General features: G+C 45.0%; 1 protein-coding gene and 1 pseudogene across 1 annotated transcript; one reads left to right on the top strand and one right to left on the bottom strand.

Annotated features, from left to right (window-relative positions):
• The first annotated feature begins 5475 nt into the window (after positions 1-5475).
• On the top strand, positions 5476-20522 carry LOC110301652 (glutathione S-transferase A4). Its single transcript, XM_021172215.1, has 7 exons — positions 5476-5564; positions 13079-13185; positions 14327-14378; positions 16000-16132; positions 17679-17820; positions 18982-19113; positions 20232-20522. The coding sequence occupies exons 2-7, from the start codon at positions 13099-13101 to the stop codon at positions 20352-20354; spliced, it is 669 nt and encodes a 222-aa protein (XP_021027874.1). The 5' UTR covers positions 5476-5564; positions 13079-13098; the 3' UTR covers positions 20355-20522.
• A 4217-nt stretch (positions 20523-24739) lies between these two features.
• Positions 24740-26173, bottom strand: LOC110302371 (annotated as a pseudogene).

Raw genomic sequence — 26173 nt, forward strand, 5'->3', positions numbered from 1 at the left:
ATCTATGACAGTCAAATGACAATTGGTGTTACATAATTATGGGGGTAGTAAAAAAGGAACTATTACTAAAGTCTAGTATAGAATGAAAAGATCTCTCTCTCTCTCTCTCTCTCTCTCTCTCTCTCTCTCTCTCTCTCTCGGAGGCTGGAGAGATGCACCAGCAATTCCAAGCACTTGCTATGTTTGCAGAAGACCTGGGTTTAGTTCCCAGCACTCACATGGTGGCTCACAACTGTCTGGAATTCCAATTCCAGTACATCTGATGCCCTCTTCTTGGATCTATGGGCACTGCACACATGTGGTAGACATACATGCAAGCAAAACCACTCACATACACAAAATAAAAATACATCTTTTTAAGAAAGAAAGAAAAGAACTCTTCATTTCTGTCATCATTGGTCAAAAGAGCAGTGTTAGGTACAGCCGTGTGGGTGGAGGCCTACTCACCCTCGTTCTCATATGCCACCATCGTGAGACCATTATACACCTTCCCATATATGATAGTTTCAACAAGACCGACTCATAGTGCTTGGCTCAGGCCAGGATCGTAATAGAGGAGGACCATGCTCTCCCTGCTATACTGGAGCCAGCACCTTTGGCTCTGACAGTCCGTGTCCCAGGACCATGGATCATGCCTCTCTATCAGCCACCCCTGGCTGCTAAAAGGGCCTAGGTCAGGGTGTATAGTTTCCACCCCCCATACACTCTCTTACAGGAAAGAAATGTACACTGCATACTTAACCTATGGGTTAAGTTCTAATCTTTTTCACCTGTACTGTTGTATTCTCTACTTTAACCCCTAATTAAACTTCCATTCTAGCTTTAAAGCCTTCCAGAGGCAAATGAGCACAGAACTCCTGTCGATCCTTTCCCTAGGAATTCTGCCTTGACACAAATCATGCCACGTGTCTGTTCTTTTGAGTGACCGGACAGACCCCTTTATCTGTTTTCCCTTGTCTTCATCCACTCCTAAATGTTTTGCTCCCTCTATGACAAGCCCATCCTGCATGCGGCTCTGAATCACATAAGACCCCCTGAAGCCTCTCCCAGGACATAAAGATCACATTCCACTATGGGGCCCAGCCAAACCACTGAAACCCCATACCAGTCCTGAGATCCTTGAAGAAATAACTTCTTTCTCAGCTCTCCCATGAACACAGTCCTATCATGCTGGATCATGAGTTTCTCCACTCTCCATAGTAAAGTTGGACCTGAAGAGGTACTGCCTATCTCTTCAACCTTCTTTTCTCTACACTGATCCTTCCCATGGCTGGGTCATAGGAAAGCCTCTTCAGTGTGGATTCTACTACGTACTCTCCTTCCCTGACATACCAACAGCTGTAAGACGTGGAGAGGCAACACCTCCATCTCCTCCACTCTTTCTTCTGCTTTTCCTGCTAAATCGGACTGGGTTGTATAATGCTGTCCACACGTCTTTTTCTTATTGTAAGTCTTTTCTTGCTTTCTAGGTGGACAACTCAGCCAGGGTTGCATCTCCTGTCACTGATGGCCGTGGCCACACAGTGGGCCCACCATAGCGAGAATCATAACCCATACAGGCTACTTTCAGGGATGGAAATACATTCTCTAGTCCATCAGCTGTTTGAAGGATGCCCCTGAATCCACAGGGTTGACCCCATTCATGAATTAAGCCTGTCACCCTGAAGAGACACAGGAAACCAGCCTGAATTCCCCCTTCAAACCCCTTTCCCAGCATAGATGCCTCCAACCTTTGGAGAGGGCCCAGCCTAGTGCCAGAATATTGCAATTCCCCTTTTCATGGTGGCACTCCCTTCCCCATAACGAACCCCCGAAATGAGGGGGTGACCAGCAGATGCCAGCTTTGGGAAAAGACAAAAAGCAACATAAGCTAGCCTCTGTGTTACTGAGGCTGACACTCTCCTTGATAGATAATCAACATTTCTCTGGTGCAGATGGCTCCTGCCCTTGAAGGGAATGAGGACTAAATGTCCTTGCAATGATAAGAGGCCCACTCTTAGATCAGGAGAGAAGGGCAATTAAGTGTTCCCAGATAGCTGTGACCAGTTTGTAAAAATACACTCGCTCCTAAGAGCCCCATAAAGTTATGTCCCAGGCCAAGGTCCCTTCCTCCGCTGCACGGTTTCCCCACTATCTGAACAAACGTTAACAGTTTTCTTTTTTAAAAGATTTATATAAGTATACTGTAGCTGTCTTCAGACACACCAGATCTCATTACAGATGGTTGTGAGCCACCATGTGGTTCCTAGGATTTGAACTCAGGACCTCTGGAAGAGCAGTCAGTGCTCTTCCAGTCAGCCAAATCTCCAGCCCCCACGTTATCAGCTTTGAAGGATGTCCTTCCCTTGTCACCTTCCCACTCATGTAACTCCAACATTTGAGGATCCTTGCTCACGCATATGGGAATATATATGTATATATGTATATATATATTCTGAGTCCCTGGACGTGGGCATAGCATCCCTAACCTGAGCAGTGGGAAAGGCTTTAGATCCAGCTCTGATTCCAGGAATAAAGGCTCTCTTTGTTTTCATATTGAACTTATAATTCCTAGAGTTCTTCTGGGGTTCCCAAGAACTGGGTATAACAACCCCACAACATCTAGAGGAAGACAGCCACCCAAGGATGTCCTACCCTTAGACAGTTCAGCCTTGGTGAGATTTGATTGTTTGTTTGTTTTTGAAGGGGGAGGGTGTCTCTGTGTAGCCCTTACTGTTCTGGAACTTGCTCTGTAGACCAAGCAGGCCTCAAACTCATAGAGATCTGCCAGCCTCTGTCTCCCCAGTGCTGGGATTAAACACATGCTCCAGCACTCCCTGTCTTTGGTGAGATATTTTATTACCCATAGCAGGGAGCATAGGATTGCTTCTCTTGACACATCATTGGATCCATAAGTCCTTGTTCAGGCACCACTAGTGGCTTTCGTTCCCTGGAAAGATACATACAATGTCTATTCACCCAAGATAGGGCATCTGTGACAGACAAAGGAGAACTTATTTAGAAGCCCATTTATCTTGCTAAACCACTTAGTTTACCATGGTTACTTACAGAGCATGACTGAGGGATCACTTCCTGGAGTATGGGATGAAAGAAAGATGAAATTCCAAGACCTGTAAGTCATATAAAGTACTCAGAAATTGCTGGTTGTTTGTGAGCCTAGAGGCTACCTGGGGCTGAGAATAAAGAAAAACAAACCTGGGTATGCCCCGTAGTTAAAACATTCCTGGGAACAGCTTAACCTATAAGATAAAGAGGAATGTGAGGACAAGCAGGGCTATCTTGTCTGGGTCAACACCACCTGGCCGGAACCTCCCCTCTGTCTACTGCCTCTTGACAACTGATAAAGTCATACATCAACTGGTTGCTATGTGAACAAAGATAAGCCCCCAGCCCACAGGAACAAAGTCTTGGTGCCCTGTAATCTTTCTGTTAATGTTTGAATAAGCCAACAGTGTGTCGCTATGCTGAATTCCACACCCCTAAGTCCCTTACCCCATAAAAACCCCCAGCTTTCGAGCCTCGTGGCCAACATCCGTTATCTCCTGTGTGGGATGCATATTGGTCCGGAGCTCTGTAATTAAATGTCCTCATGTATTTACATCAAGATGGTCGTCTGTTCGTGATTCTTGGGTGCAGGCCGAATAGGGAGTTGAGTGGGGGGTTCCCCACTAGGTTCTAACAGGGAGACATTAGGGAAGCCGTGTCTCTGAGAAGTCCACCTCAGCATGGGTAATGAGAGCTATATCCCAGAACTTATTGGACAGCTTGAAGTCAGCTGCACAAAGGCAGCCTCTCTTCCGTAACTGTCTTACTAATTTAACCTCAAAGAGTAGCTTCATGAGCCTTTCTTAAGTTCCCGGACTCTTTCGAGCCTCATCATCCTACCAAGATTCTTTGCCACAACCAAGTCAAAACCTGCTCTCACCTTTAAGGGTTAAGATGTTTGATCTGCAATTAAATTTGATTTAATCCCAGCAAAGGCAGGCAGACCTCTGTGAGTTTGAGGCCAACCTAGTCTAGGGAGCAAGTTCCAGGACTGCCAGGCTAGACCAGAGAAATCCTGTCTTGGGGGACCGGGGGGGAGGGGCAGAGAGCAGAAAAAGGAAACTTAGTCAATATGGAAAGAAGAACAGGGATCCAGGCATCCAGGGACACAGCCATCTTCCCCCACCTCAAGTCCATCTTCCAGGTACTAAAGTGAGTTCAGAGTTTAACCAGAGAGCCTCAGGCGTGCACATCTAAGCAGTCCTGGTCTAGGCAGTGGTCACGTGTGCTCACTGCTTTTCTGTGCTTCAGCCTCATCTTGTAAGATGCTCTGATTAACAACTCTTAGAAAAACCGTGACAAAAGAATGTTTCCCAGGAGACAAGATCCCCTCTGACTGGATTCCTGGGGGAAGTCCCTTTTCTTTGAGGTCCATTGTTTCCGTAGTCTGACAGTTGGACTGAGAGACACAAAGTATCTCTTTTCAAATATATTTTTGCCAGCCTGTTACAGAAACTTAACCCATTTTGCACTGGGGCAACTGGTTTGAGGGGCAGCACTTTTAAAGAGGTGATGAGGTGGATAAAGGCTCCGCTGTCAGGAGTGAATTAATGTCACTGAAGAGCGGGTTAGGTACTGAAGAACTAGCTTGCCTCCATTTTAGGCTTCAAAGCCGTCCTACAGTAAAGACAAACTAGGTTTATTCCTGCTCATGACTGTACCTCTGTTTCTCAAAGGCAGAGCTATGCCCCACCAGTAACCTTAACTACAAACGGTCCTTTCTGGGCTGCCTGTGACTGTTCCAGGAATGGCGGTCATGCCTTTTTAACCATCTGCCCCATTCTACAGGGTAAGATGAAAGGAAAAAAATTCTTAAATGAGAAAGAGAGGGAGGGGGCAAAGTTTACCATTCATCGGGGAGTCCACCCCTAAGGCATGAGCTTGCCCCTTTCTCTTTCGTTAAGGGAGGGCACACCTTTTTTTCTTTCATTTTACCCCATCCTCAGCAAGTGAAAGAAAGCCCCTCAATTTTGGCTTTGCCCAAACTCCAGAGCTGTACGCCTCTAATTTGTTTTCAAAAATAAAGTCTTGAGTCTCTATTTTATATCTATTTTAGTATCTTAGTATCTATTTTAGCAGCACAAGAATGGACCACAGCATGATGCTCTCAGTCGCTGATTCCTCTCTATTGTACTTTTGTTGACATACAATGAATTCACAAATCTGCAAGCTGTAACCTTTCAATAGGTTGATGCTATAGTTATTTTGAATACAGTGCATTTATCTGTACTGTTTATATTACTGGGTTCCCCCGTAGAGAATGTAAACACTTCCAGCACAGGAATTGGGGTCCTTATGCACCCCCTGTATTCCCCTACTCAGTAATGAGTCAGCAAAAACTTTTAGAGCAAACCTGTTCTTCTCTCCAGGGAACAAAGTGTTAACCAACAAGCCTAGGGGGCGTGTGCATTTCTTAAATGCTGAATGGCTGGTGGGTGGAGCTTTCAAAACAGACCTGTGGACTGTGAAGTAACAGTTTCTTTCTCGAGTGCCTGGAGACAAAATCCCACAAGAATAAGGTGAGTGCGTACGTGTGTGTGTGTGTGTGTGTGTGTGTGTGTGTGTGCGCGTGTGCGATTCTGCTAAATCTACAGTTTATAATCAGCAATTGTTTTAACTTCGTGATTTCTTTGGTGTTCACTATCTCAAAGCTTGTTTAGGTCAAATAAAAGGCACAAATTTTTTCTGCCTAGTAGATGAGCCATTGGTATGGTCTAAAGGTCTTGATAAGGTTCGTTTTCTCTGCCATTTAAGTAATTAAAAGGCAGGAGGAATTTCAACTGCAACAGATAGCAGTGAAGAAATCTCAAACCCTGCAGACAGGAGCAGAGACTCAGCAGCTGAAGAAGGGGGCTTGCTGGAGGCAAGCAGCCACCCACATGCAGCAGACACACAGAGAAAAGATCTGCAACACTGAAGCCACAAAATCTAAAAATCCCCGATCTCTTCTCAAGGGCTGGATTTGTTTGTTTGTTTGTTTGTTTAGTCTCTGAAGAACCCCACCCCCACCCCCAATTTAGGGTCAATCACTTTCTCTGGCCTGTGACTCTCCTGTAAACCAGCCCTAATCCAGATGGCCTAGAAGGTGTTGAGTTAGTCCCTCAGCAGTGGTCTGCTGCTGGGAGGTAAAAGCCTGCAAGGCCCTGGTTTTAAGGGGTCAGGCTTTTGTCTCAGCCTGGAGGGTATAGAAGAAGCCTGCCATCTTGGAAGTTCATCAGGTTTCTTACGTATCCATGGCCCCTCCCTTGTCTGTCTAACTGAGGAGTCTGTCTAACTTCTAGTCTCTCATGATTCTGAAGAAAATAGCAAATGGACATCTATCCAATGGACACGTATGCGTTGTCTGTGCACAGCTTGATAGAACCTAGTGGGGAAACCCCCACTCAACTCCCGATTCGGTGTGCACCCAAGAATCACGAACAGACTACCATCTTGATGTTAATACATGAGGACGTTTAATTACAGAGCTCCAGACCGACATGCATCCCACACAGGAGATAACGGATGTCAGCCACGAGGCTCAAAAGCTAGGGGTTTTTTATGGGGTAAGGGGCTTAGGGGTGTGGAATTCAGCATAGCGACACACTATTGGCTTATATAAACATTAACAGAAAGATTACAGGGCATCAGGACGTTGTTCCTGTGGGCTAGGGGCTTATCTTTGTTCACATAGCAACCAGTTGATGTATGTATGACTTTACCCAGCGTCAAGGGGCAGTAGACAGAGGGGAGGTTCCGGCCAGGTGGTGTTGACCCAGACAAGATAGCCCTGCTTGTACAATCAAGCTGTTCTTAGGAATGTCTTAACAACAGCCCTGTCTGTTCTGCTTTGTTCTCAGCCCCAGGCCGGGGGCTCATAGACAACTCTTTTACATGAATCATGAGATACAAAATCTCATTTTCTTTCAGCTTAAGTATGACCTGGCACACTAAAACACCCTCACACATTATAACTTCAAAAGTTGAAGAGACCCGAGAAACCTGCACATCAAATCCTACACTCTCCTGGCCCTGTGTGGAGTCAGAGCAGTTAGCACTCCCTCCCTGTGACGATGCTCATGTGTGTGTGTGTGTGTGTGTGTACACGTGCACACGCAAATGCCAGCCTTGGGAACAGAGGAAAGCAGCATACCCTAGCATCCCCTGAGACTCACACCCCCTTTTGATTAACAGCCAACTTTTCTCAGGTGCAGATGGCTCCTGCCCTCAAGGAAACAGAAGCCAATACCCTTGAAATGGTAACAGCCCACTCTTAGACTATGAAAAAGAGACAATTAAGTGTTCCCAGACAGCTGTGGCCAGTTGTAAAACTACACCAGCTTCCTATAGCACAAGGTACTTTTTCCCAGGTTGGAAAGGTTCCTTTCCAGCTGCACATTCCGCCCCGCTGTCAGAACAAACCTGTTATCAGGTTTGAAGGGCAGAATTCCTTTACCCTCTCATGTAATGCCAAGACTTGGGAACCCGGCTTGCAGTTTTTTCCTTTATAACCCCCCTTCACTTAGACCTGGGGGTTCACTCTCTTTCCTGTTCTATCAGGAAGGTTGGTGGCCCAAGCTCGAGCTTGAATAAAGACCCTCATGCAATTATAGCAGGCTGTGATTCCTGATGCTCTCTTTGGGGTTTTTACAGTCTGGGCACAACAAAGTAAATACATAAGGCTTTTTTAAAAAATCATTTTATTTGTTTACAGTTCAAATGATATTCCTCTTCCCGGTTACCCCTCCACAACCCTGCCATCTCATCCCCCTCTGCCCCCTCCCCTTTGCCTTTATGAGGGTGCTCCTCCACCCATTCACCTACCCACACACACACTGTTCTAGCACCCCCCTGAACTGGGGCATCAAATGTCCACAGGACAGAGGGCCTCCCTTTGATATCAGATAAGGCCATCCTCTGCTACATAAGTATCTGGAGCCATGAATCTCTTTGGTTGGTGGTTTAGTCTCTGGGAGTTCTGGATGGTCCAGTTAGTTGATATTGTTCTTCCTTTGGGCTTGCAATCCCCCATAGGAACCACATGGTGGCTCACAACCATCTATAAGGGGAACTGATGCCCTCTTCTGGCATATGGGTGTATATGCAGCAGAACACTCAATAAATACATTTGCCAGGACCCAACGGGGATGACTTTAGCTGAAATACATAAGACTTAAGTGGGGTTTTAACTGAATTTGAATTTGAAAATACTCATTAGTATTTGGGCATCCACACATGCTCACACATGCACACCACACATACATGCCCACACTCTCACACACATATTCTCTCTAGAAAAATCTCAGATATTTTTTTACCTACTTAGAAAGGAAGCAGGGGCCAGCCATAGAGTACCTTTGTGCTTCTCCACATCTCCTCCATGTGTTCAGAAGACTTAACTCAAATGATCAAACACTGGAGTTTTCCTCCTGGTCCTGCATGTGCAGGGAGCTGTGCTAAGATGAAATGCAGGGCTTCTCGAAGAAGCAAGCTCTGGTGAGGTGTTTATCGGTTTGTTTCTCAGACTTGCCCTAGCCTTTAAATACCACATGGCAGCCCGCTTTATTTATTCTTACATAGCTACAAAGACCCAGGTAGATTTGAGTCTTTTGGCTTTACTTTTTCATCTAAGCAAGTGTATAAACCATTGATTGGTGTTCTATGAACATTAACCAATCCGCTTAATTAATAAGAAGTTTAGTTGATATTGTTTTACCCTCTCATGTTGAAAGACCCACAACGTGAGGACTCCCCCAAGTTCTGACTCAGGAGAGGCGACACCCCAAAATCACCCACAAGAAACGGTCTTGCTGCAAATTGCAAGAGGATTTTTATTCAAGAGCGCTCTCGGGCCCATGGTCATACACCACGCAGGGGTAGAGGACCGTGGCGCCCCGAGTAGCTGAGTAAGGGGGTATTTAAAGGAAGAAACCACAACTCAAGGAGGTGGGGAGGGCGTTGTTGGAAAATACCAAAAATACCAGTTAAGAGTCACAAGGAAGTGTAAAGTCACAAATGTCACAAGGAATACCTGGTAATTGTGAGGGTTATTTCTCAAGACAGTTTCTAAGAGCCCCTAATGATAGCACATTTGCATTGCAGGTTCCAGCAAGGGTCAGGGTGACTTTCTTTGAATGAACACTCTTTGAACCCAGGAAGCAGGTGGGTGGAGGAAGGAATGTCGCTATCTGTTTTATGACCAGCACCTGGAGCACTAAGCCACAAAGACCACACTCCCAAGCCTGGGCCTAAAAGCCTCAAATTTTGTTTTTACTTTGCTATACTTCTTCAATGTAATGAATGCCAAGGCTTGGAAACCCGGCTTGCAGTTTTTTCCTTTATAAACCCCCTTCACTTAGACCTGGGGGTTCACTCTCTTTCCTGTTCCACCAGGAAGGTTGGTGGCCCAAGCTCAAGCTTGAATAAAGACCCTCATGCAATTATAGCATGGGGAGGAGGTACCTAATACAAGCTCCTGGGTCAGAGTCTCTGTCCCATAGGGGTGCTGTGTCCCGCAGGAGTGCCACGTGGCTGCAGTAAAAATCCACATAACCAACTGAGAGCTGCCCCGAGATCTGGTGTTCCATGTTGACCCAGTTCATGGGAAGAATAGACAATGGTTCCATGCTGACCGCTGACCCCAGGGCAGACTGATTGGATTTTCGCCCTAGAATTTTCTTCTCATTTCTTTTCCTTTTTAAATTTTATTGTGCATGGGTATTTTGTCTGCGTGCATATCTGTGCATCGCGTGTGCAGCATCCAAGGATGCCCGGAAAAGGAAGTCAGATCCTCTGGGCCTGGAGTTACTGAGCGTTGTGAATTGCCACATGGGTTTTGGGATGAAGCCCAGTCCTCTGTACTCTTCACAGTTGAGCCATCTCAGACCTGTAACTTCCTAGTGGGCACCTAGAAACTGCTGCTGCTGGTCCCCAAGTGCACTCAGGAGATTGCCACCCACTTCTAAAACAGAAGCCAGGTTGACTTCTTTTCTCACAAGCAAATGTTGCTGTAATCTGCGACAGAGAAGGGACATTTTTAGGTTGCTAGGTTTCCATGTTTAGTGAGTTGCACATATGCTCTCCTTTTGACCTTGGAACTAAGCCCTGGTTGGAGCTGAGCTGTGAACCGGTACCTGTGGCCTAACTCAAGCAATTGTATCAGGAGAAGTGTTCTTCCATTTTCTAGAAGATTTTGTACTTCTTTTTCCATCTAAACTGTCACCCGTGATGGCTGCTTTCTGCTCAGTCCAGCTGAGCTGTGTGCTGGCTTCTGGAGCTGCATACGGGTGCACGTTCTGTGATCCTTCTGGGTGGGGTTCAACTCCCAGGGTCATCAGCCGAAAAGCCCACTTGGTGAACTAGCTCGATGGAACTGCGTACACACTTGGACAACTCTTGAGAAGAAACCAGAGTTGAGAAGATGAGTTTGGGTCAGGATGCTGCTGGCATTCGAATGAAATCCAGGACAACCTGTCTTTTGTTCTTGGCGGCTCCTGGGCACAAAATTAGTATTTCTACTGCACTTATTTTGTTCATTCTTGCCAGTGTACCTTAAACAAGGAAATAACTGGGTTTACTTTTTGAAGGATAAATGGACATAGTTTTCTATATTACCAATCTTTAGGTTATACTAAACATTGTTGAATCAAGAAAAAAGTATTAGAAGACCTGCTTTAGGCTTCTATCCTGGCTGGACAAATTTACATGTGCATACAATCTCTGTGTGCTAGCTGTTTCTCCTCCCACCCCCACAACTTGACACAAGCCAGGGTCATCTGGGAATAGGAAACAATTGAATTAAGAACTAAAGCTCTGGGGCTAGAGAGATGGCTCAGTGGTTAAGAGCACTGACTGCTCTTCCAAGGGTCGTGAGCTCAAATCCCAGCAACCACATGGTGGCTCACAACCATCCGTAATGAGATCTGACACTCTCTTCTGGTGTGTCTGAAGACAGCTACAGTGTACTTAGGTATAATAATAAATAAATCTTTTTTTTTTTTTTAAGAAAAAAAGAATTAAACCTCCATCAGAGTGTTTGGCCTATAGGCAAGTCTATGGGATGCTCTCTCTGTCTCTCTGTCTCTGCATCTCTCTTTGTTTTCTCCCCCCCCCCTTTTTTTTTTTTGAAACAGGGTCCTTCTGTGCAGTAATTGTTGTCCTGGAACTCACTATGTAGACCAGGCTAGCCTCAAACTCACAAGAGATCCTTTTGCCTCTTATCTCCCAAGTACTGGGATTAAAATCAAGTTCTACCACATTCAGCTGGGCCATTTTCTTGATTTATGGCTGGTAGGGGGTGGGGCGGCCCACTGTGGGTGATGCCACCCCGTTCCATGTGGTTCTGTATCCTTGCCAAAAAAATCCTCCTTATTTTGATTTGTTGGTTCTCAACTCCACTCCTGCCTTTCAGGATTCTATTGTAGAAAGCAGACTGAGCCAGGATTGAGAAGCAGGCCAATAAGTAGAGAGTGTTTCTCTGTGGTCTCTGTTTCAGTCCTGACTTGGCTTCACTCACCTGACTGTGATCTAGAATAATGTAAGGCAAATAAACTGTTTCCAGTCAGTGTTTTTATCATAGCAACTAAACACAAATAGCAACAGAAAGCAAACTAACATTCTGTCAGGCTTTTTTCGATTCCTATAATGCTGCGTTATATGTACCCACACTGTGTGTGTGTGCATGTGTGTGTGTGTGTGTGTGTGTGTAACCCAGCACTTCATGCTTGTGAGGCAAATACAATTCCACTGCACTCCTCCTGCCCCCAAACAGGCCAATGATGTAATTTTGTTTGTTTGTTTGTTTTTGCTTTAGTGATACTATTTCTTTCAGTATACGTAACCAAAAAAGTACAATAATTTTTTTCATTTGGCAAAAACCTTTATCTCTATGTGTGAGGTTGATCTGATTGGCCATAATGTATTTTATCAAAACATATTATGAACAGCATGTCTAATATCTGCCTGGGATGCGTATCACGGTGCTCAGGGACCACTTTATGTTTCGTGTAGGAAGAAGTGATTAGTGGAAAGGATAGCACTTTGCAAGTTTAAAAATAATTTAATTCAGAATTTTGTATTTTACAGATATTTACAGTGTGTGTGTATTATTTAGTTTAGTTTTTTGAGACAGGGTTTCTTTGTATAGTCCTGGTTATCCTGCACTCTGTAGACCAGGCTGGCCTCAAACTCACAGAGATCCACCTATATCTGCCTCCCAAGTCCTGGGATTATAGGTGTGTGTCACCACTGCTTTACTTTGGTATTTTCTAACTTGTCATTATGATTAATATATTTTATGCTATTTCATAGATCTCTTTTTACCTGGAAAAAAAAATAAAGTCTTGTGGCAGCAATTGAAGCCTCCCCAGTTCCCGCTGAATAGCCCAGTTCAAGTAGGCTGCCTCTTTGATGGTGTTAGAAAAGATTTTTTTTTCCAGAGATATTTATGAAGCCATTATATCAATTCCTGGTTCCTATCTCCAAATACCAGAGACAGTCTCAATAACGTGACGCCTTGGTGGGTGTGCCTGGTTCCTTTGTCTCAAGCTGTGAGTGACAGCGTTTCTACAACATAAGGCAAACCATGCATGTACATTGAAATGGCTACTTTTTTGGTTTGTTTGTTTGATGGTTTGGGGTTTTGTTTTTCAAGGCAGGGCTTCTCTTTGTAGTCCTCGCTGTCGTGGAATTCACCCTATAGGCTAGGCTGGCCTTGAACTCACAGATATTCCCCTGCCTCTGCCTCCTGAATTAAAGGCGTGGACCACCACTGCCCATTTTAATTGGCTAAAATTAAAGACTGCTATTTCTGCTCAAGAAATGGGACATTGTTGACTGCCTAGCAAAGGCAAGTGCCCCGCCCCAGTCCTAACCACCTGCTCACAAGGCCAACTCTAAATCCCGCTTTTGTGCGTATCTCCATAGCATGCTCTTGTCTGTGCACCCCACACAGGAGCTTTCTTACCGTGTTTCATCTCGGCTGTAACTGGTGGCGAAGCATATGATGTGTACCAGGTTGTTTTCTAAACATATTTTTTTTACTTCTGCTCTTTAGGAAACTCTAAACCAGGAGTCATGGCAGCCAAACCTAAGCTCTACTACTTTAAAGGCAGGGGAAGGATGGAGTCGATCCGCTGGCTGCTGGCTGCGGCTGGAGTGGAGGTCAGTTCCCGGTTGGGGGGATGTAGCATAAGTCCCATCTCCTCCTCCTTCCCTTCCTTTCCACCTGTTTTCTTAGATAAGAGAGGGGGGATTACAGTCATGAGGTGCCCGGGAAGAGGGGAGTTGAGGGCCTGGGATATAATGAAGCTCCTGGAGATGACATAACCATAGGGGAAGATTAGCTCATTCCCTCCATTGGGATTGGTTGGTTTTTCTGAGGCCATTTAACCCCTGCCTCAGCACCTCACTCATGGAATTCATGGCTGCCTGAGGGAGTCCTGGCCCAGATGTATGATCTGCTGACTGGCTCTTACCTTGAGTCCAAGTCTCCTCATGGACTTTATAGAAATGTCTTCAAACTGCTGTCTCTCCCAGTATGAATTCTGTTTTTCCAGAACAAGGCTGACTGCTGTCTTTGTTTCCTACTTTAGAGACTCCTCCCTGGTCTGGTCATCTGTCCCACCCCATCTCAAGATACGACGAAGGACAAAAACACCCTCGCAAAGCTTTAGATGGCTATAGATGGAGGCTAATTACAGTTTTAGCCATCAGTAAATGAGCATAACCTCGCTTGAGTAGGATCTTTGGATATATCAGTCTCAAAGATAAACTTAATTTGGCCTCATATGAAGGAAAAGTTATAAAGCCAAAGAAGCAGAAGAGAGGAAACGAAAGAGGGAAAACTATTGGAGAAGTCTGGGGCAAAGACAAAAATTTGAAGTGAAAGAAGAGCTAGTTGAGGTGAAGCAAAAATGGAGAGCAACATCTTAGGAATCTTTGATATAGGAGATCCGCCCAGATGTTGTCTTGTCTCATTTTATCCCATTTTTAGACTCTTCCAACTACTATCTACCCTCCCACCCACCCACCCACCCTCAGCACATGCATCCCAGGATAGCTATGCATGCAGCCAACATGTCAGTAGACGACAACCACATGTCACAATGTCAAAAGGTTGGACCCCCCTGAAAGCTAATCTTTAAATACACACCCCATCATACTTACAGAGGGGAGCTGACAGCTCTCTGGTTCCCTTTTAGATTTTATTCTGAAGGCCATAAGGCATTTCTGAACGGTATCAGAGTCTTTCTCCTGCTTCCTATCTTAAAGTTATACCAATGTCTCTCTGCCCTCAATCTAGTTTGAAGAAGAATTTCTTGAGACAAGAGAACAGTATGAGAAGTTGCAAAAGGGTGAGTCCCTGTTTATTCAATCCCATCTTATTGGAAAAAATAAAAAACTTGTTTCTGGAAATATTCATTATGTAGAACACAGGTCTTAGGAATGGCAACTACGACTAGGAAAAAGATAGCCATTCTTACGAACACTAAAACCTTGAGGCTAGGATCCACAGACATTTACACCTCAGAAGGTAGACCCAGAGAAGCCACAGACTTGCCTAACACTTCTGGGAAGAGAGGGACAGGGACACTGGCTCTTGGAAAGCTGTCATTGTTTCTTAAAGTGATGTTCACCATCTTCCAGTACCACTGAGTCAAGTGAACATCATTAGAAATCAGGGAAATGGGGCACAGTGGAGCATGTCTCTTATCCCAGTGCTTGGGAAGCAGAGGCAAGCACATCTCTGAGTGTGATGCCAGCCTGGTTAACATAACAAGTTACAGGACAGCCAGGGCTACTCAGAAAAGCCCTGCTTCAAGGAGAGAGAGAGGAGTGGGGGAGGAGGGAGGAAGGGACAGAGGGGAGAGAGGTCCTATGGTTATACCAATGTACTAGTGAAGTGTGGTTCCAAGCTTAGGCAAAGTTTCTTACTCATGTGGACAATGTGCTGGTATTAAAGGAAATTGAGAATATATTCCCTTCTGCATGAGAAGAGCACCACGATTATCTCCACGTGCATTATAATCACAGGTTACAGTGGACCTTTGGTCAACAATGGACTACATACACAAATGGTGTTCTCATAAGATGATTCTAGTGACTCTGTAGGCATCTTAGTTTGTGTCCATTCCCTCTACTGTGTCTATACAAGGACGAAATCACCTAACGCATAAACCTCAGAATGTTTTCCTGCTGTTAAGCAATGATAAACTATAGCTATTGTAAGCAGTCACCAACTAAAGCTTGCTTTTGATTCGCTTTGACTAATAACTACTGTGTCCTTTCATGCTTTTGAATCCAGCTATAAATAGATACTATTATTAGCAATAGGATGCTGAAGCTCAGATAAGTAACTTGTTCAAACATGCATCGCTACAGTGGATTGAAAATGATATTGAACCTAGGACTGTATATGATGTCTTCTTGTTGCTGTGTCTGTCCTTCCTGCTGTCATATGTGCCTGTAAACTATATACTTTGAAAAGAACGCATACTATCAGACTTCAGTCCCAACCCAGAATATGGAGGGCAAGGGATTCTTAGCAATCTTTCATGCCAAATGCCCAAAGAGTTTTACAGGACTTAAGCTTTGAGGACCAGAAATGCTAGCTGTGTATGTGTGTGTGTGTGTTTGTGTGTGTATGTATGTGTATGTATATGTATGTGTATACATATACACAAATATATACACACTTACATGCATATATGTATGTATATATATATTAGAATAAATATAGAAAAATCTTGTTTAAATTGCTACTGTCTAATACACAAAAATGCATGAAGTAATCAAAGCTCAGATTTGACACAAAACAAATGATCAGCATTTCCTTATCTACTGGGGCCTTTCATTCATTCTTATAACTGAAAACTAAAAACCATCCAGTGGACTTGGTTGGACCATCATGCAGATGGACTGTAACCATTGAAGCCATTGAAGATGAGTATCTTACCCCTCTCTTTCACATCCCAGATGGACGCCTGCTTTTTGGCCAAGTACCTTTGGTTGAAATAGATGGGATGCTGCTGACACAGACCAGGGCCATCCTCAGCTACCTTGCTGCCAAGTACAACTTGTATGGGAAGGACCTGAAGGAGAGAGTCAGGTACTGTAGTGTTCCTTCCAGTGGTAAATGTTTAACCAAGCGTCTGTGGTCACACACTAACTGAAACTGGTTCAACAGGAACTAAAGGGAGAAAGTGAGGGAACAAAGGGGAGCTGTTGTTGCTAGAATTGGCATAGCTTGGGTTGAGAACATATTCCACACCCTCTTTGTGTATACAGTCACACTAGTCAGCTTGTAGTATTCTCATATTCATGCCTAGCAAACTATGTTCTCAGAAAATGACCTACTAAAGTATTTTACATGAAGGTGCAAATGACCAATTCGGCAAACAAGCCTTGCACATTATATTGATGATCAATTTTTGCTATCAACTTGAAACAGATTTCACTTAGCAAGCACTGGTCTATGGGGATTCTGGGTAGCTTCTATCTGGCCTAGGCTGGAGTTATCCCAGCCAGACTCACCCATATGTCTGCTAACCAGTAGTTAGCCAGGTAGCTCTGGATTTGAGTACTGGCTGATTGTCAGTTTGGAGGAATAGGCCACTTATCCACATCTGGGCGTTCTAACCTTCTCATGACATGCAGACAGTTCTAAGAGTGGACGAATGTAAGTCTTATAAGCTTTGAACTCAGGATGAGTTGCTCGTATTTCCACCTTACTCATTAGTCACAAGGGCAGCATGGGGGAAGACCGTAGATGGAAGGACCTGACAGGACTCGTCATAAGTACTGGAGGATGACAAGCTGGCGGTTTGGTGTTTTTCCCTTGAATCTGTATACCACAAATATCTGCTCTGTCATATGCTGTGCCGGACCTGGCTAAGGATAGTTGGATTATTAAGCCATATTGTTTAGTTTCATGTAGATAAGTAGACTTAAGGCAAAAAGAAAGAAAAAGAAAGAAAAGAGAAAAAAAAAGGAAGAAAAATTTAATCTATATTTGGGGTTAAGTAAAGGGTCCCTAAGATCTCATCAGAGCAAACATTGAAGTGGCAGAGCGGTCAGTGCATGCAGAAGTTATGGTAGTAGAAAAATCCCAGGTTCCATTGTTCAGAAAACAGAGAAAGGTCACATAGGAGTGAGCAAAGCTCAGAAGCCCAGCAGCCATCTCTCCACCCCCACACCTTCCTCCTAAAGCAGATGGCAGGAGACGCAGTTCCACAGCCTGTGAGTGGCATGCATTCTCATTGTTTTGATATATAGTCCCCCAAGACAGGGTATCTCTGTGTAGCCCTGGCTGTCCTGGAACTCACTCTGTAGACTAGGCTGGCCTCGAACTTGAATTTACAGAGATCCACCTGCCTCTGCCTCCTGAGTGCTGGGATTAAAGGCGTGTGCCTCCACCTCCTGTCTTGATGTATACTTTTTATTAAGTGGGTGGGGTTTTTTGGTTTTATTTTGTTTTTGTTTTTAATAATCTCTAAACCATCATAATCTCACTCTGCTTGTAGATTTTGAACATGTAGGCACCTGCTACCTTTCATGCATCCTTTCAGTCAGCCAATGTGTTCATTTCTCGTCTGGTTAGATCTGGCTTGCAGTCCAAGGTTCCTTTCCAATGGGCCGCTCTGGTGTGTTTTCAGGATTGACATGTATGCAGATGGCACCCAGGACCTGATGATGATGATTGCCGGGGCTCCATTTAAAACCCCCAAGGAAAAAGAGGAGAGCTATGCTTTGATACTGTCAAGAGCTAAAACCCGTTACTTCCCAGTGTTTGAAAAGGTAAGCTTGTACACTGCCTGATATGCAGAATATTTAAGAATCAGATTGTTCAAAAAGATAAACACGGTGGGTACCGGGTGGGGGGGGGGCGGTAAAGACCTCTGCTCACAAGTCTGAGAACTTGATTTCAAATCTGAGGACTCCAGTGGTGGAAGAAAAACACCAACTCATATAAGTTGTCCTCTGGCCTCTTCATGCACATCATGGCACATGCATCCCCTCATACATAGTCGCACAATGTAAAACAAATGAAAATATAAAAAAACAGGCTGTATCAGAGCTTTCCTGTTATAGAGTCTGTGGTATTTTGAATGAGAATGGCCGCCATAGTCTTATATATTTAAATACCCTTTTCTTTTTAAGTTTTGACCCTGTTTTAGTTACTTTTATATTACTATAATAAGACATCATAACTAAAGCAACTTATAGGAAGAAGAATTTATTTGGGGCTTATAGTTTCAGAGGGTTAGAGTCTATGACTATCATGGCTGGGAGCACAGCAACAGGCAGGCATTTTGCCTGCGTGGATGAATGTTTGTGTATCATGTGTGTACCTGGTACCCATGGAAGCCAAAAGAACTGTCAGATCCCCTGGACCTGGAGTTACGGAATCACTGAGACGTTTATCTAGACGTTTCCCAAGTTCTCATATATATTATCCTCTCTTTGTGGAGTGGACCATCTTTTATGTATTTGATACTCAAAGCTGACTGTGGTTTCTTTTTATATTTGCTTTCCACTGGGTATGGAAAAATTTACTTTTTTTCAAGTTTGGTCTTCTAATTCCACTAGTGACTTATTTTCTGTCACAGCAGCTGGGCTCTCGATAGTTGTAGCTCCCTTGTCTCTGTCCTGGTGGGTATAGTTTTTCTTCACTTCCCCCATGCTTTTCAAAGATTGTCAGTACTTCATCACACAAGAGTCTTGACAATCACTGTCCGTTTCCCAAAGAGAGGAGAGTGTATCTGTCCATGGTTCGTGTTTGAGGGTTGGTTTCACCCTTTCTTGCCAGGACTGGAGATCACACACACACACACACACACACACACACACACACACACACACACCATACACAAAAGCTTCAATGAACCTCTCAGGACAAGTATACAGATAGGCAGATCATCATGACTGCCATTAAATCATGTTTGTTCTTTTCTGTAGATTTTAAAAGACCACGGAGAGGCTTTTCTCGTTGGCAACCAACTCAGTTGGGCAGACATCCAGCTCCTAGAAGCCATTTTGATGGTGGAAGAACTCAGTGCCCCTGTGCTGTCCGACTTCCCTCTGCTGCAGGTAAGATGCTGTTGGGCGTGGACACCTCACTCAGGAAGATGCAGCTGGAGCAAAGCCTGCAGTAATAACCGCCTCGAAGCTGAACTTAGAACTTAAGGGAAACCGGCTCATAAAGCATTGTTACCGTCACTCCGGTCCTTTGTTCTCGCTTACGCTATAGGGTCTGTCAGGGAATTAAACTTCATATGACGGGAAAATGGGGATTTGAGGTTCCAATATGAACATTTAAACTGCCGGGGCACGTAGCTCACAGTTAAACACATGACTGGCATGCATGAGGCCTTAGCTCAGTCCCTGATAATTGCTAAACTATCCGAACATTCAGAGCTTTTTTTCAGCACTCTGAACATTTTTACTGACTGAAGCAAGAATGTTAATCTTTTGTTTTTCCCTCCTGGCTCCAGTAAGATGATGTTGTTCACTTTTAGTGGCTCTCATGCTGGGCCACCTTTTGGTCACATCGCCCCAGCTTGTGGGGAAGAATCCCGTGACTGCCACACTTACCTGGCCCTTGCTCCAGCTCCTCACATCGCTCTCAGAGAAAACCACTAGGCGTTGTCTGTTAAGAACAGTTGTTTCTAATTAGTTTCTTCTATTTAGTCGTGCTGGAAATACAAACCACATTTAAGAGCAGACTCCATGCCCAACAATAGACAGCCAATACAAAACCCAATGGTATTTTTGGAGTTTTGTTTTGTTTTGGTCTCATATTGCTTTATCTGGGCCCCCTCACTGGTCTTTTGCCTTTATATTATGTTTCTGATTTTGAGGTTTTATGAGTTTTGTTTGTGTGTGCGCTGAGTGCTGTCTGTCTGCATGTTTATGCGTTTCTCCTGCTATTTCTTACGTTTATTTTCCTTTTATTTGTTAGTTTTTCTTGTTTTATCCATGTTTGTTTGTCTTTTATTTGCCTTTTGTTTTCTTAAGAGAGAGAGAGAGAACAGAGGTATGGTGTTGAATGGGTGAGGATGTGGGAGGATCTGGGAGGAGAAAGATAAGGATGGGAAAGCATAGTGGGAATATCTTGTAGGAAAATCACCTCCTCTTAGGACAAAATTCTGATTTCCTAATGGTTATGACAGCTAATGGGTCCCTCATGTCACTGTTTCTGGTTTCAGGCATTTAAGACAAGAATCAGCAACATTCCTACAATTAAGAAGTTCCTGCAACCCGGAAGTCAGAGGAAGCCTCCTCCAGATGGCCCCTATGTTGAGGTGGTCAGGACTGTCCTGAAGTTCTAGTGCAGCGTGCTCTAAGGTGGCACCCGCAAGGTTCCAATTGCAGCGTCGCCATAAGCCAGCTGCAGAGCATTCCAGAAGCAAGGTATAGATCCCAGGAGTCAAGCTCTTCAAACAACAAAACCATTCTGCCCACAATGACAAATGCCAATTAAATACAGTGAAAAACTATTCTCGTTGGAGAGGTGTTTGTTTTGTTTTCAGCTTGTTGGCTGTGGATGACAGTCTACAAATGTCACAAAACCAGAGTCCCTTATGAAGACGTGGTAGGCAGACAGACAGATGTATTCAGGACATTGAGCTAAAGTGTGTCTGTATAAAGGTCAGGACCATAACTAGGTTGCAGTGGTGAGTTAGGAGCAGAGGATCGTTTCAGTATCTACACTGGCTTCTGAGAACTTGCGATGCTGAGGTGGGAGCAGAAGGAACATCTGGGACACTACTCTGAAACCCTATTATAGAAAACCACCTTGCACACCAGACAGTCCTCTTCCAGCAGCAAGAGCCACGGAAGCTCAGGTTTTACTTTGCGTAGACGTTCCTAGAGACCAGCGGGACCAACACAAAACCAGTGAACAGTTCCTTATTCAGGCTGAGCAGAAGCTTCCTCCGCCTTGAGGTGCTTTCTTTAAATGTTACTATTATGTTCCCAAGTCATAGGTTAAAGCTGGACCCCGCGCAGGGTTCATTTGATGGGAAAAGAAGAGGTGGGGATGTTACTGGGACTTTTGGTGGCTTCTGGTCTAGAGAAAGCTCCTGCTAGTGGTTTGGAAAATGTGATTGCCAGCTCCAAACTCCTCCTAGGACAGCCTGTCTGTTCTTAAAAATTACATTTATTTGTTTGTTGTATGTGTGCGTGCACGTGCGCATGTGCCCGCATACATGCCTGCACACGCACGACACAGAGTGCATATGGAAGTCGAGGACAACTTTTGGAAGTCACCCTGAGGGTTGGACTCTGGTTGATGGTTTTGTGGACAAGGATCTCAACCTGCCGAGCGTCTTACCAGCCCCCTGTCCTGTCAACTTCTGGTGTGTCTCATGCCTTTTCTTGTGAAATAACTTAATGATTTGGATTTTGTCCCATTTCTGTAGGGCCACCAAGGAGCAAGGCTGCACTAATGTTACAGCCTGCTCCACTCAATCCCTCCTCCTTTCTTCAGATGATGGGCTGCATACCCTGGTACATTCGAACCTGGGCCCCTCCCCCCAGAGTGGTATTCTGTAGTCATCAGCTTTGCTGTAGGTAATGAATACATAAAGCAATTACTTTCCTGGGTTCGGATCCCTTTCCTCTTCTTGTCAATGATATACTTCCAGCCACCGTAAGCCAAGGACCACCTACACCTCCTGCTTCTTCCTTTGGGGCTATCTTTGGCTCCACTGCCTGTACGTTGAGCAGAGCCTCACCCAAACCCTCAGGAGTTATTATTGGTCTCTAAGGAAAAGTGAACCTCAGATAACCCAGTAGCATTAGGGAGCTTTTGAGGCCCCACTTTCATTCCTCCACTGTTGAGTCAGAGTTTTGGACAGAGAATAGAGGTACTGGATTGACATGACCGTAGGGATGGGGCTTGGAACAAGGAGGCCCTCAATTCTATTTGAAAAGGTACCGGCATGGCAATTCTGTCACTACCATTGGTCCCTGTCTTACCAATGAAATGCCATGACTAAAAATCAAGATGGGGAGGGGAGGAAGGATTTCTTTGGCTTATGCTTCCACATCCATAGTCTATCATTGAAGAAAATCAGGACAGGAACCTGGAGTCAGGAGCTGATGCAGAGGCCATGGAGGGGTGCTGCATACTGGCTTGCTCAGCCATCTTACAGAACAGACTACCAGCCCAGGAGTGGACTGGACCCTTTCCAATCAATCACTAATTATATAGCCTACAAGCCGGGTGTAGTGGCAAATGCCTTTAATCTCAGCACTCTTGAGGCAGAGGCAGGTGAACTCTAAGTTTGAGGCTAGCCTGGTCTACAAAATGAGTTCCAGAACAGTCATAGAGAAACCCTGTCTCCAAAACAAAATAGACATACAGCTGGATCTTACAAAAGTATTAAGGCATTTTCTTTTCTTTTTTTTTTTCTATTTTTTATTAGATATTTTCTTCATTTACATTTCAAATGTTATCCCCTTGCCAGGTCTCCTCTCTGGAAAGCCCCTATCCCATTCCCCCTCCCCCCTGACTCTATGAGGGTGCTCCCCCCCCCCACTCCTGCCTTCCCACCCTGGCATTCCCCTACACTGGGGTATCAAACCCCGACAGGACTAAGGGCCGCTCTTCCCACTGATGTGCAACAAGGTCATTCTCTGATACATACAGGGCCACAGCCATGGGTCTCTCCATGTGTATTCTTTGGTTGGTGGTACAGTGCTCAGGAACTCCAGGGGGTCTGGCCATTTGATACTGTTGCTAACCCCACAGGGCTGCAAACTCCCTCAGCTCCTTCAGTTCCTTCTCCAACTCCTCCATCGGGGACCCCACACTCAGTCCAGTGGTTCACTGTGAGCATCTGCCTCTGTATTTGTCAGGCTCTGGCAAAGCCTCTCAGGAGACAGCCATATTAGGCTCCCATCAGCAAGTACTTCCCAATATCTGCAATAGCGTATGGGTTTGGTGACTGTATAGGGGATAGATCCCTGGGTGGGGAAGTCTCTGGATGACCTTTCCTTTAGTCTCTGCTCCACACTTTGTCTTCATATTTCCTCCTATGAGTATTTCCCTACGAGTAATTCTCCCTTCTAAGAAGCACTGAAGTATCCACACTTTGGTCTTCCTTTTTCTTGAGCTTCATATGGTCTGTGAATTGTATCTTGGGTATTCTGAGTTTTGGGGCTAGGGCTGGAGAGATGGCTCAACGGTTAAGAGCATTCACTGCTCTTCCAGAGGACCTGAATTCAATTCCTAGCAACCACATGATGTTTCATAACCATCTGTAGTGGGATCTGATGCCCTCTTTTGGTGTGTCTGAAGGCATTTTCTTAATCGAGCCTCCTCCAATGACCCTAACTTACATCAAGTTGTCACAAACCAGCCAATACAGACCCTCAAATGAATAGGTAATCCTTTGGGGCAAATGTGAAATTCTGGTCTTTTCCTCCTATGTTGATTGTCTCTGGTAGACAGGAGTGCACTCAGAGTTGTCATCCTAACTGGGTTGGATCCAGAGGATCTGCCTAGAACCAGGCAAAGAAAACTCAGAGAATGCCCACCCCAAGCTCTGCTTTTCCTCAGCATGCAGTCACTCACATGTTATCTGATCTGTCTGGGAACAGTATTTCCTACACTCTTTGTTAAGGCATGAAACTCCCCAGTCAGGTCTGGCAATGTTCACAGGGACCAACGGGATAAAGAAGTCTGAGTATTTACTAAGTGACCACACTCTGGGTGTGGCCTCTTGGGCTTTCTCCTGTGCAGCTTATCCCATGAGATAGGCTGCCTCAGAACAGCAGCCCACACTGCTCTGTGAACCAAGGCCAGGCAGGGTGTGCATCATGTGAAAGAGTGTTGTGACCATTGCCTCCGGCTTTTTCCTTTAGTACTTATGACAAGTGACTTTCCCTGTGGCTTGGGAGGTTTGGGAGAGCACACAATCAATCGGACTGTTACCTAGCAACCACTCTCAGAAACCCATCCCATGTACCATGAGACTTACTTTAGGAACTTCCCACTTGAAATGACATCAGCTAGCAGCCCTGTTGAAACCCCTCTCCATTTCTTTCCCCAACTACCCATGGAAGTGATCAGTGTAGAGATACATGAGGCTACTATGAATCTTAATGGGAAGTAAAAATGTCAATGAAATAGTAGGATGGGGGGGGGTCGGTGCAGAAAGAATCAAAGTTGAAGAGTTGCATTAAGTTAAAATGAAACTATTTCAGTTGAAAGTTTGCCAGGGAATTCTGTAAGTCTCTTTCTGGTGCTGGGGACTGAACAATGAAGGGCCTCGCATGTGTTTGGCCGGTACGCTACCACTGCTCTAGCACCACAAACACCACTTTTTCATCTTTACTCAGTTCTTTCTTTTTCTTTTTCTTTTTCCTTTTCTCTTTCTTTTTCATTTTCTTTCTTTCTTTCTTTCTTTCTTTCTTTCTTTCTTTCTTTCTTTCTTTCTTTCTTTCTTTCTTTCTTTCTTTTTTTTTTTTTTTTTTTTGGTTTTTCGAGACAGGGTTTCTCTGTATAGCCCTGGCTGTCCTGGAACTCACTCTGTAGACCAGGCTGGCCTCGAACTCAGAAATCTGCCTGCCTCTGCCTCCCAAGTGCTGGGATTAAAGGCCCGGCTCTTTTTCTTTAAAAAAGAAAAAAAGCTCAGCATCTTTATTATATGCAAACAAGGACATACACAGTGCTCCACTCTTGGTACCAGAAGCAACCTTATTCTACTTACTGACAAAGGCAATCTGTGGCCTCCAGTTTACAATAATAGTAGCAGGAATGTAAACACTCCAAGCAGGCACTTGTAGCAAAGGGGACTTCCTTAGGCTGCCTTTGGCCCCTAAGTATGTCCAGCAGCTCTGGACAAAGTTGCTTAAATCTATGTTTAAGTATCTTGATACCCTCATAGCATCCCAGAGGGGTGGGGTACAGCTCCTGGGCCAGCTGGCTCAGTGTGGCTGTGTGACAAAGAAAGTTCTTCGAGACAAGCAGAGAGAGATCATTATGATAGAAGTTGACTTTGAGGAGCTGGGAGCATTGGCTCAGGGCAGTCAAGAGGGCTTTGAAATGAGAAATGAGCAGCCCTCATTCTACACGGCTCCAGTTCCAGAGTTTGCAGGGTACTTGTGACTTTCCCAGGGATGAGCCCTGGAAGCTCATGGCCTACATCAGGTAGAAAGAGAGCATTCAGGTTCCGATGCTTGGGCTTACAACTATTCAGGCAAGGGGGCAGGCACTCGAAGTCTGACTGTAAGAGCCGAGGGCAGTCCGTAATTGACAAGGTCTCCGAGGGGGTGGCCAGGCAGTTGAGCCACTTGTCAAGGGAGTCTTCTAGAAGGTAGCTATCACTCAAATAGAGATTCTGCGTTGGAGTACAGAGACAGCAACGTGCTTTGCTGCTCATCTTCCTTGGTCTTCACAAGCAGTAAAACTGAAGGGCTTCATTCCCTCAGGGCTTCATTCCCTGGGTGTGAGGGTGTGAATGTTACTCATCCGCTCCAGGTGAGGAACAAGGTCTACCCGGAATTCAAGCCACCACCGACTCAGCCGTAGCTCCAGGATACAGTTTAAAGCCACCAATTTAAAGATCTTTATCACAGTAGAGTCTGTGGAGACACAACTGTGGAGCTTCCTACAGCACAGACGAATAGAACATTTTCTCTGCTGGACCCACTGCAACAAGTATATGGTCCATTCATCAAAACTGGCCTTCATGAGTTCAAAAATCGGTTACCACCTTGAGATGTATCTTCCTCCCAGGGCCAGGACAGATCTCCACTGGCTGCTTCTGTGCCATGATCTGTGGTGAGCAGTTATCTCCACGGGATCCAGCTTGTATACTCCAGAGGTCACGGTGCACATTCTTCCTCGAATCAAACACTCTGAGTTTGCAGCCACTGGAATGAACCTTCCATGTGACCAGGACATTCAATCCTTCAAGCAGTGCTTTCAAAGTCTCCAGGTGAGGGTCCTCTATCAGGGCTCCTACAGGAAGGCATGGGAAGGGCCAGGCAGACACCATTGCAGTCAGGACCTCTGTACACCTGTCGGTGAAGGCCCCCTTGAACATCTCTGGGAATAACTGACTGGCAGTTCCTTCAAAGTAGAAATGGTTAAAGCTTCCTCCTTCAGTAGAGTGTGTCTTGCCCGATAAAAGAGTGT

Source organism: Mus caroli, chromosome 9 (assembly GCF_900094665.2).
Source record: "Mus caroli chromosome 9, CAROLI_EIJ_v1.1, whole genome shotgun sequence".
Taxonomy (NCBI): domain Eukaryota; kingdom Metazoa; phylum Chordata; class Mammalia; order Rodentia; family Muridae; genus Mus; species Mus caroli.